This window comes from Drosophila rhopaloa, unplaced genomic scaffold (assembly GCF_018152115.1).
Source record: "Drosophila rhopaloa isolate 14029-0021.01 unplaced genomic scaffold, ASM1815211v1 contig_178, whole genome shotgun sequence".
NCBI classification, from domain to species: Eukaryota; Metazoa; Arthropoda; class Insecta; order Diptera; family Drosophilidae; genus Drosophila; species Drosophila rhopaloa.
Window position 1 is genome coordinate 3,157,682 of NW_025335059.1, and position 12,073 is coordinate 3,169,754.

The 12,073-nt window shown below is 40.2% G+C and overlaps 1 protein-coding gene across 12 annotated transcripts in view; it reads right to left on the bottom strand.

The window, feature by feature from the left end:
* LOC108045479 (microtubule-associated protein Jupiter) overlaps nt 1-12,073 on the bottom strand; it is a 31,005-nt gene that overhangs the window by 9,154 nt on the left and 9,778 nt on the right. For 4 of the 12 annotated variants that reach the window (XM_017124815.2, XM_017124817.2, XM_017124813.2 and 1 more), the window contains exons 1-2: nt 5,217-5,380; nt 4,774-4,914 (exon numbers count right to left, since the gene is read on the bottom strand). The exons of 5 other annotated variants lie outside the window; for them this stretch is intronic. In XM_017124815.2, the coding sequence (XP_016980304.1) occupies nt 4,774-4,835 (62 nt within the window). In that variant the 5' untranslated portion in view covers nt 4,836-4,914; nt 5,217-5,380. Of the gene's footprint in view, nt 1-4,773; nt 4,915-5,216; nt 5,382-12,073 lie in introns of those variants that run through there. 3 more of the 12 variants (XM_017124812.2, XM_017124818.2, XM_017124820.2) reach the window with 3 other exon arrangements.

The window sequence follows — 12,073 nt, forward strand, 5'->3', positions numbered from 1 at the left end:
AATTGTTTATCGGACGAGTTCACTTCACTTCACTTGATGTGTAACTCTTTTTTTTTTCGCTGCCCATTTATTATCGAGTTTTTGGGTTTGTTTGGCTCATTATGCATGCTTGCTGCTCGACTGCATCGCATTGCAGTGGCTGCGTTGCTGCTTCCTTTTGTTTCATTTAAAACGTGTCCCGTCCGCTTCGTGCAACCGCAAAATGAAAAAAAAAAAGAAAAATGACAGAAAAAAAAACCTAATGAAAATCCAACTGAAGCACGAAAATTGTGTGCGGTTTTCTTCTATTGTTGCTGCCACTTTTGTTATGATTGTCTCTCCCTCCCAGTTTTGATTTACCTAAAAACGTTGATTAGTCGAATCCATTATAATTGCCGCTTCAGACAAAGCCAAATCAAACCAAACACAATGAAACAGAAACGGAGGAGAAATACCTATGCCGAAGAATCTACTTTCCCCGCCAACTAAAAGGAAGGGGAGGAGCTGCACTTTTCAGGGGGAGGGAGGCGTGGCGGTGGCGATCACTCAAGCGCTGTATGTTTACCGTTGCTTTCCATTCAAAAGCTTTTCGAATCCAATCAGCTGTGGCCGGCGAATATATCTCTATCGATCGAATCGGAGTCGTCAGACATTCCACGGTAGTCATTGCAAGAATGATAATCCGTGAAAATAAACAATTTCCGTTGATCTTTGGAAGGAAGTCCTTCAATATTGTAGAAATAGTTCAGCTTAATCTGTAATAATAACCCTTAAAATATCGAATTGCTTAGCTTTTAAGCGAATTGAATAATAAACTCCATTTTAGTTTCCATCAGCAGATACACCAAGGGAATCTCCTGCTGTGACTCCCAATTAAACACGACTTCCTCCGCTCATAATTCAACTACAATTTGAGTGCCAGGTCCACGCACTTTTTCCCATTTCCCTCTCTCAATCAAAGCAATAGCATTTAAATTGATATGTTTTCCTGGTCAGTCACGCTCGTGAAAAGTGTCGGATGTCAGCGGGAGAGGAGGAGCTCTTTGCCCCGAAGATGATCAGCAGGAAGACGCAAGAGGGCACCAAATCAAACCGCAGCGGGTGGTGTTTGGGAGGTGTGATTAATGGACGGAGCGGGACTTGATGAAAATTCATAATTGGACAATGCCGGGGCGAAGGAGTCGAGTCGTCGTGGCTGCAAAACCATAGATTGTCAATTATCGATAGTGTTGGCCTGCGCCCGATGAATAATTATCGATTAGCCGTGTGCGGTTGCAGTTGCAGTGTTCCGCCGAGTTTCAAAGGAAAGTGCTGTGCTCGAGAGGAAAAGTTGGCTTGGAAAAGCCGCATGTAGATGCCGATAGTGATGCTGGCATTTTTATTATTATGTATATGCGTACGTAAGCTGGGATTGGCTTCGTAAATTGTGCATTTCAGAGCCAGAGAGCAACTAAAGCCAAAGTCAAACCATACCAGAATTGCTGACACACTCATCGCAGCGAAAGTTGCAACTCTGCCGCTTTTAAATATGTAATTAATAAATTTGTATTGATTAATTTGCGGCTTTGTGAAAAGCGAAAGGACTTTCTAATATATTCAGACAGAGCTCCTCCCGACGAGAGGACACACTCCACCTCCAACTGCTCCCCGATCGATGGGAATTGAATACTGAACAGCCTCATTCATCGTGTCAGGCACTCTGAGGTACAGTATTTATCAAAAACCCATGCATATTATATATTGGTTAGGTTGCCAGGGGAACTTCTGCTGAGGGCCGAAAAGTTTTTCCCCACTTTTCCTGCCCGATTTCCGTGTCAACAGGAATTACATTGACGCAGGCATTACAGAAATGTGTTTGATTTCCTTTTCGGTTCTGTCAATAGGTCATGATAGTGGGGAGGTGGTGCAGATTTCTGTTGATTATTCCTCATAACGACTTTGGCTCGTTTTCCGCATGTTCTGCAATCATTTACATAAATGTTGACTTGGCAACGCCAAAAAAAACATTCCCATCAGAGGTATATTATATATGGTTATAAATATATGGAAATTCTTGATTTGTTCGCCGACTTTCCTTGCAGAATGAGGTTAACTTCAGGTTGTAAACAGTAGATATGCGGGCATTGTGCAAAGGAATTCAAGCGTATAATGATCGTCAGATGGATAGACAATGCCATAAACAAAATGAATTGTCATGATTTCCGCCGCTTATACAACGCAACAAAGAGCGACAATTCAATCCGATATCTTGGCGCGTCGCACCTTTGAGATTTAATTTGATTGTTTACAATAATAAGTCACGGCTTTGCAGAAGAAAGGGGACACACACACAGCAAACAAAACGTTGCATCGAAATGCAGAGAAAAAGTATATTAATCATTTTCCTCTGGCCTCCGGCGGGAAAGTCCAAGGCGGCATGTTACACAATCGCAATCAAAGACAATGATTAACACATTTTCCACACTTGGCCCCAGCAGCAGCCACCCATCGATGGACCATAAAATCCAGCAAATTGTTTATAATGCACATGGCACACATAAGGAAAATTGTTTCTGTTTGGTTTCTGTTGCGGCCAAAACTAATCTCCGATCCCAACAGCCCGCGGAGAGAAGCAGGGGTTCAATGTCCGCCACGGACCAGCGGACGGCGGACGACGGACAACGGACAGTCGAGCGGACAGGGAAGCGGACTGGTACTAAAACACGGGACAGGTATGAGCGTAAGCGTGGTAAACGGAACAGACATAAGCAAAAAGCATTTCGGTAACGATTTTTGTTTCCCCACTCGAAAGGCGAAAAATGGGTGGTGCTGGGCTGGGGCTTGGTCAAAGAATTGCATGCAAAAACAAAAGCCGAAACTTACTGAAAAAGAAAGGCAAGCAAATGTTAAGAGAAGTCGATGGAGGAAATACCCTTGGACAGGTGGCTATAAACGGTAACAAGATAATATTTTTTTTTAGTGGTAATAGGTCGTGATTGCTCAATAATAATCATTTTATTATATTTCATATCATTTGGATAAACGGTGTAACTAATCAGTCTTAATGTTTAACCACATTGCATCATTAGAGTAGACACGAATTTCAAAGCAAAGCCTTAAGCATTGGTCTTCTGTGGGCTATTATCAAGTTTAGTATGCCATTAATCCCCCATAAATCTTAATAATATTAATTAACGATAACAATGCATTACACTTTTTATTTCATATCTAGTTTACTAATCACATCAGCCTCTTTAACTTAATAACATTTACATAAGATGCAGGCTTTGTCATTTACAAGATATAGCTATCAAAACGCCTTGCAATTTATCGAAAGAACAATAATAAAATAATAAAAATCTTTGCTTGCTTACTTTAAGACGTACCAACATTGCCATGGTTTGAAATTGCAATGAATTTGATTTGTCCCACCTTTTATGTCACGTTAAAATGAATATTTCGTAAACACCTCCTAAAAAATGCAAATTGGCTATTGTTTTGATGGCTATAACTGAGATTGCTATACCCTCGGAATTAGAAAGGGTATATTCCCAAAGAACGCCGGTCCCTTTGACTTTTGTGTGGTGGCATCGAGTGGTCTGTGATGGTGGTGTCGGGGGTGGTGCTTTGTGCGGTAGTTTGTCGTGGGGCAGTTGCCCGTTGGCAAAGGAAAATCAATGAGACATCCAAAGACATGCCACCGCGGGTTTGGGTGGTTCACTTGCTAGGTGGTAAGGTGACTGGGTGGTTGGGTGCTTCGATGGTTTTGGTTTTGTGGGAAGTAGGCGCTTGCAAAAGTAATGCTCCCCAGATTACACATACGCCCCGTGCACACGCGACTGTATGGGTAGTAAGTATTAGTTAGTCAGTCAGTCAGGCGGCGAGGTGAATGAACGCTAAATTAATCTACACACATAACCAAATGAATATGCAGTGTGTGTTTGTGCGGCCCGACAGCTCAGACAATGGGATAAAGATGAAGATGTTGATGCAGATCACGATGAGGCTGCCTTCCGAAATGTTTGCCAATCAAAGTTCACTCGAGCGGTGGCAAACAATAACAAAATATGCAATAGCCACGTAACAGTTGATAAACTTCAGGGAAAATGAGTCGGTCGACGGATAACCTCGATACGATTTATTGAAGTTGAGTAATATTTTACTCGAGTACATTTGCCTCTTATGGAATTTAGAAATGACACAGAATATTTTTATGATCTGAAGAAATATTTAACTAAACAACAGTTGAAAAGGAAAAACACAAATTTCTTTAGATAATACAAAAAGTCTGAGTATGCGTATTCAAATTCTTAAATAGATAAAGTAAAAAAAATTTAATTTTTTTTTATGACCAGCCACTTAGAGTAGCTCGTCATTATCAAACGAAGATTGTAGCGTTTTTTTTCGAACTCGTCATTGGGAAGACTCATTTTGGAAAAATGTTTACAAAATATTTATTTGTAAAATATAAACAACGCTATGATTTTCTTCATTTTAATATATATGTGAGTTATTGTTAAAAAAAAGGTTTTAAATCTGAGGGGGCAATTTTTAACAAAGGATTATAATCACAAAGACAATTTTTGGGTGATTAAATGCTTTTATTTACAGTCTTTTATGGAAAGAGTGTTAACCTTTTTTCTTTAAAAAATTTCGACTTCATTTCCTTTGTTTGTGTACCCTTTATTGACAGCTCTCTTTCACATATTTCAAAAAGTTTGAACATTTCTGTATTTCGTTTTTGGCATGAAAACTCCTAATTCTTTATTGACTAAAAAGTTGCAATTTAAAATTTATCCTTGCCCAATTTCTTACCTCTTTTTGGCTTTGCCAACATTGTAAAGCTCAACGTGTTTAAAAGCAGCGTAGGCGGCCATTTCTGTTTTGTTTGGTTTGCGAAAGGATAATCTCTCTGTTGGATGGATGCAATTGCTTTACTTTTCGCACTGGAAAAATCTAAGCGCACGCGGAAAAGGCGAAAAGCGGAGGTTAGGCACGTGGGGGAAAATGTTGCAGGATGGATGATGACTCATAGATGGGGATGCTGCATGTGCGTAAAATCAATAAACCCTCTACTTTCAGAGAATGCAAGGAGCATCCCGGGAGAGAGAGTAAAAGTAAAGGAGAGAGATGCACAGGAAGAGCAGACGGAAAACGGAGAAAATTCCTATGGTTGAGTTAGTCAGGATTTCATCTTAATCCCTATCTTGCAACATTTTCCCCGACCAATTCCCCAAATTCCCAAACACTTCACTCACAAAGAAAGCTGGAAAACTTTGATTTACACTCGCGAGTATTTTTCGGTTCGAAGGATATATTGGCTATAACAATATATGTGTGTGTATATTTTCTTTGTGTGTGCGCCCGCTGGTGATGTGCACGTTTCGATAAAAGTCTGCCGACTAAAGTGCAGTGGGAAAAGTGAAAAGCATTATATACCACGGCAGCGCGAGAAGTTTCATCGATCCAAAAACAACGACCGAAACCCAACTCACACAGAGCGCAAGAGCTGACAAAAAGAGAGCGCGGAGAGCGAGCTCCAAGCCATGTGGCGCATCATAACAAAAACAAACTACAGCTGATGCTGACTGGAGTTGGAGCTCTCTCCGTCTCTCTCTTTCTTTTCGGACCCCACTCTCTCTCTCTCTGCGGCAGAACCCAACTCGTGGTGAGTTGTACACTCTGATTGTAGGTCACAAAAAGTTTAAAATACGCAAAGAACTCAAGCGAAAATAAAACATGTACTTAAGCCGCTCTTAAACACTTGCGGGATTAACATTTTGCATTTATTTTATGTGCGCCAGCGAGAAGTGCGCGCAGATATGCTTCAGTTATGCCGCGCCATTGCAAAAAGTGCAAAAAACAAAAAAAAAGCGAAAAAATAGTTCAGGTCTAGTGCACTTCAGGGTTCCTATGCAATTGTTTCTTTCTTAAGCTTCTTCAGATGCTTCTACTGCTTCTTTTTTAAGTTTATGCATCTGTTTTCTCAAAAAAAAAAAAAGTAAATACAAAATAAAAAATCAAGTGCATTCGCATTTTTCGACCGAAACGTACCCTATATTACACCTGATTTTGGGTACACAAGAATTGATTTATTTATACAAAATTTCTAAACTTTTTTTATGAATCTACTAATAACTATTCTTTAAAGGATCAAACTATAATTATTCGTCTCATTTATTTCAGAGCAAGTTCTAAAGTGAAGAATTATTAGCTGATACCATATTATATTACAGGGTATGGAAATCAAAGGTAGAAAAGCAGAGTAGACCTTGCCAATTGGCATCAGCAGTAGCAGCCCACGAACATGTTTCCCAACCAAGACGAAGCTACTGCCAACCCAGACATCGGGTCTCGGGTCTCCGAGGAGCTGTGGAACATTGCCTTTGCCGGACATAAATCACTTTCATCATCACCGAACGTTCAGGCCAGCACCAAACTCTAATTTCAAGTGTCTTGCCACTAATGAGGCCGCCCCTTTTGCTGCATTTGTTGCTGTGCTGCTGCTACTGCTGCTGCAAAAAATTTAAATGCAAAATGTATTTGCATACTTGGTTTTCTTGGAAAACATTTGGCACAGATTTGCACCCAGAACAGGAAGCGCAAGCCAGCGACTAAGAGGATCGGGCCATGGAGCCGCAGAGTCGAAGGGGAAGTTGGGTCAAAACATTGGTTATTTTTAGCTCTGCGAAGACACTTTTGTTTAGCCGAGCCAAAAGTTGACTGGCCGTCGTCGTCGCTGCAGCCGCTTTTGCTTCTTTGCCGTTTTGCTATTTTACTATTGGTGGGTCGTGGGACTTGCGACCCACTGAGCGGTGCACGGGATGTGTGGCGCGGGCTGTTGCAGAGTGGTGCATGCGGCAACCTGACACCACCATGCCACTTGCCCCTTTTTCCCTGCTGTCGGTGTGTGTAAGTAAAAGCCTAGGCGTAATGCACTTGCACAAGAGTTGACAGTTCAGCTATTTTTACTTGAATTAACATTTTTTGATCAATTTCAATTACGCGAATTGTTTTGAATCATTTTAATTAACAAAACAAATAGCTAAGGGGCAATCTGTGCTACTATAACTAGAAATATTACTTTTTTTACATTAAGATAACAATTTAATGAAAAATTATTACCAACTTTAGGTCAAAAGGTATATTAAACTTTATTATTGTTACCGTTCAATATTATACATAATGTACTGCTAACATCCAAAATGAAAAAATTTTTTTGAAGATGTTTCCCGAATATATTTTTAAGTTCTCTTCCTGTTCAACGCCGTCATATTTCGTTTTAAAATTGGCAACACTGATGGAATAAAGACGGGCAGGGGGATGCATGGAATGGGGACTGTGGGGCACAAACCCACTCCATGCGGTTAAAAATAGGAGTGCTCCGTCTCCTTCACCACCATCTCCTGCCACTTCGCCCAGCTCTTGCTTAATAGTTAAGTGTCGCCTGATATTTCCCCAGGAGAAGTGCAATGGAACTCACTCGAGCACACAGATACACACTCGACACTCACATTATTTTGAGTACAGTGGTTGCTGGCAAAATGTGAGCCGCCGGGTAATTTTATGGTAATAAATTTTCGATTTTCAGAAATTCGGCTCTTAACTTTCTGGCACTTTTAGAAACTAAATACATTAAATCACTTTTAAATGCGCTTTCTCTGTTGCACATTAAAATAAATGGAGTTTTAACATAGTTTTGTAAAATACTTAATGCCTTTCTTGATTTTTAGTAGACCGATTCGACCATTACTTTTGCAGAAGGAGTTTATGTTCAAAAGGTATGTTACCATTATTCTATATCGATAGACGGCTTTTGCAAAATTCACTTTATGGGCGACCACTGTGATTGCGTGTGTGTGTCCAATCTCATCGAAGCCGTCTGCTCCGCTTCTCTTTCTTCAACCTCCACCCACGCCCCCTTTCTTTTGTGTATACGTGGTGCCCTGTCATGTGGACTTGGAGTAGTTAAAACATCATAAGGCATATGAGTCGGGATAGGTTGCAAGTACAAGTACGAGTATCTGAACGTGGGCAGCGGCAGCGGTAACTGACAATTGAAGTGACGCGGCGGCAAACCCTAATGATTATAAACCAGGCATCGACACTTCGCCTTCTCCAACCAGACATTTCTTCGGCACATACTGCGAATATTTAAGCCAATAAATAATTTCACTGCACAAAGTGAAATTTCCGGCTGCCGAAGCCCTGCATAATTACCATGATGGATACGTGTCCAACATATGGAAATGTTGCCTACAGTATGCGCGAGTATATAGATAGCTGCTGTATTTGTGACATTCGGAAATGCATTTTCCAAGCCATATTTATGGCCAACTTTCGTTAATTAAAAACTTTACACTCACTTTTATTGCTCATGCTCTTTTTGTTGAAGCTACCAAGTTACAGGTGAAGTAATTGAGAGCTGAGCTGTTAACGATTGTGAGAAGTAAGGAGCATCCCGAGGTGAGCTTTATATGGTTACAGTAATAGTTTTAAACTATTTCCTCATTTGGAAAAAATGTATGTTATTCATTTTTATGATTTACAACTTAGGTATGCAATCTCATAGGTTTATTCCAACTTGCGTGAATTTTTAATAAATTATTTTAATTGAACAGCATCAAATATAAACCTGTTATATATTTTTTTTTATAATTCTTTTATTAAACAGCATCAGTTTTGTGCCATTTAATACCCCCCAGTTTGCACAAAAGGTTGTTAAGTTGGTATACTTTTATAAAGGCATGATCAACAAACCTTTGAAATCATTAAATGCATATTGATTTCTTTCATCTTTCACTTACACTTATCTCCAGCCAAATTGCGGATAGAAACAAAGGAGCACTGCCTCTGTGTACCGTTTCACATATGAATAGTATTTAGTTTTCTCTGCGGGCCATTGACTGACCACCAAAAATACTTAAAAGCGGAGATTAAGTGGAGCAATTAGGAAAACGTGCACTGCAAACAACCGAAACTAAAAACAAGAAAGGAAAGCTAACTTCGGGCGGAGCCGAAGTTGATATACCCTTGCAGAATATTATGTACATTATATTCTCCAAAATTATTCATATGATGCATTCTTAATACTCATAAAAAATCCCAACTTCCTAACTTTACAAACACCAAAGTTATGGCATTTTCGATTCATCAGTTATATGGCGGCTATAGGATATAGTCGGCCGATCCTTATGACATTTGGTAGGTCGGATTGATTGGCCAAATATAAAACCCATAGAAAATCCCAGCTTCCTAACTCTACAAACACCAAAGTTATGGCATTTCCGATCAATCAGTTATATGGCAGCTATAGGATATAGTCGTCCGATCCTTATGAAATTTGGTAGGTCGGATTAATTGGTCAAATATATAACCCATAGAAAATCCCAACTTCCTAACTTAACAAACAGCAGAGTTATGGCATTTCCGATCAATCAGTTATATGGCAGCTATAGGATATAGTCGGCCGATCCCGGCCGTTCCGACTTATATACTGCGTGCAAAGGAAAGAAGGGTGTGTGCAAAGTTTCAATTCGATATCTTTAAAACTGAGAGACTAGTTCGCGTAGAAACAGACAGACGGACAGACAGACGGACAGACGGACAGACGGACAGACGGACAGACGGACAGACGGACAGACGGACAGACGGACAGACGGACATGGCTATATCAACTCAGGAGGTGATCCTGATCAAGAATATATATACTTTATAGGGTCGGAGATGTCTCCTTCACTGCGTTGCACACTTTTGACCAAAATTATAATACCCTCTGCAAGGGTATAAAAATACAAAATAAAGGAAAAGACCGGGTAACAGTAGAGGAAGACAAACACACGGTGAGCTGAAAGCCATCAAAAAGCGACTTTCGGTCAGAAAGGTGAGCGGTTACTGGTGAGCTATTCGAGCTCTCTGCTCTGGAAACTTGGCCATGCCCCATCCAGCGTTTAACATTCAAAATTCCCCTTGCCACATGCCACGTTTAGATTGGGCTAACAACTCACTTGCCGGCTTTCCCGCTGCTGTTTCTGCTGCTGCCGTTGCTGCTGCTGCTGGGAAATGTCTTGGAAATTAATCTCTTTTTTGGCTGGGCCAGTTTATCATATTATTAAGGCATTAGTGGCAGCCTCAGGGGCCAGGGCCAGCTGCAAATCGCTGCATCGGGAAAATTATCAAGGGAAATGCATCATCGTCGGCCGAGGTAAATCTTTTAATCAATCTCCATTTCCACTGGCGCCCTGGGAAACCGTTAGACGTCCCCCCAATACTCCGCATTTCCCTGATCGCAGTAGAACGAATGCAATGGATATGGCAAACACTTTCGCTTTTCGCTTTTAAATGCCTTTCGTTGTTCCAAAGGCAAAGGCCCGCATCGCACATATGGAGTTTAAATTGGAGTTTGGCCCAAACCCCGATTCCAAATTGTCTTTTAATGATGGCCAACAATAGCGCAACTTCCTCGAATGCATTGTGTGTATACGCACTCACAAACACTCACCTATTAAAGGTACTAAGGTAACAATTACCAGAGCAGCACAAAGCTAAGCAAAGCTGGCGTTAAATTAATGCTTTAATTTCTTTTGACTTTTAACTTTTCAACTCTTTTCGGCTCCGTTTCTTCTAGAGAAACTTTATTTTTAATACACTTTGAAAAAATAATAAATGGGTATTTATAAGTTATAAATATAAAGAAGAACATTAAATCAATGGTAGCGTTATTAATCCTTTTTAATCTGTTTATAATCTTTTTAGGGTCGCATCAATTAAAAGGTGAAAAAAACACTTGGGTAAAAAGAAAGTGAATTGAATGTCTAATTTGGGAGATATTTATTTCTCTGTGTAGCCAGTCCAACCAAAAACACAGCATTTTAAAAATGCGTGAGGTCCAATCGAAAACTTTTGTTTGTAAAAAGCCGTCTTGAAGTGAGCGCATCGAGCAAGAAATGTTGCTAAATTTGTTGGACAGCGCCAATATGCAACATCTCCAGATGAGGCTGTCTGCATATATCGCTAAATATAAGCCTGTTCATGCTGCGTCTGGGCAATAAAATGTCTGGCACTTGATCTGGCCAGACTTGCGAGCCATAAGGAAGCTAAAGAGCTGCTCGCGAGGCGTCTTTAATGGTTTCGAGATGAGCACCAGAACAGCAGACCACTTGGGATGGTCTGCTACCCTATAGCATTAGCCCTACCCCTATATCTTGTGCAAAAACTTTTAAACTTACGTTTGCGGGCCAGGAAATGCTTTGTTTATCGATTGCCTGAAAACTTTTTGAGAATTATCGTAATCGGTTAAGGTAAGTTTACTTTACCGCCACGCCCATTCACCTGCAGTACCGCATTTGCCTTGACATTTTCCCCGCCCCACATCGGCAAAGAAAATTTCACAAAAAACTTTTCGCAGCAATTGCAACTTACATATGGGAATGGGAATATAAAAATTTGGAGTAGGAGGCGACGAGCCAAGGCAAGGTCTGTAGTCTCTAGGCCTAGCCCCAAAAATGTTTTCAATTAGATAGCATAAACTTTAAATTGGGCATTCTCGGCGATAAATTAAAGTGAAATTAAAACAATTGCCCGCTGTCGATGACTTTGCGGGGCTACATTTCTATAAGCGAACTAATTCCATGGATTGGCGTGGGTTGAAGACCCCAAAACATGGCCGAATGTTAGCTATAAAACAATTTTATTAAATTGGGATTACAATTCCGACTACGATTGAACTTTTCCCAGTTGCAATTCCTCAAGTTGGGTTTTTTTCATACCCCTATAAACTTGTAAATTGGCACCTCTATAAATGGAACTTTAAAAAATATATATTTCTTTCGAAAAATAAAACTTAAATTTCTTATTGGCGAGTTTAATGGGTTATAAATCCTGAATAATCTTTAATATGTAGCTTTAAAAAAAACCTATTTTTTAACCTTCATTTTTATTAGCTGAAAGTCAACTAAAGTCGAATTGTTATGGGACTCTATGAGCAGTGGGTTCGATTTACACATGTTTGACTGTAGATTCCCAAGGAGATGTGCAATTGAAGCAGCATCAGCAGTAGTTACAAAACTCTCTATCTGCGTTGTTATTCAAATGCAACAATGCCTGCGATGGCAAT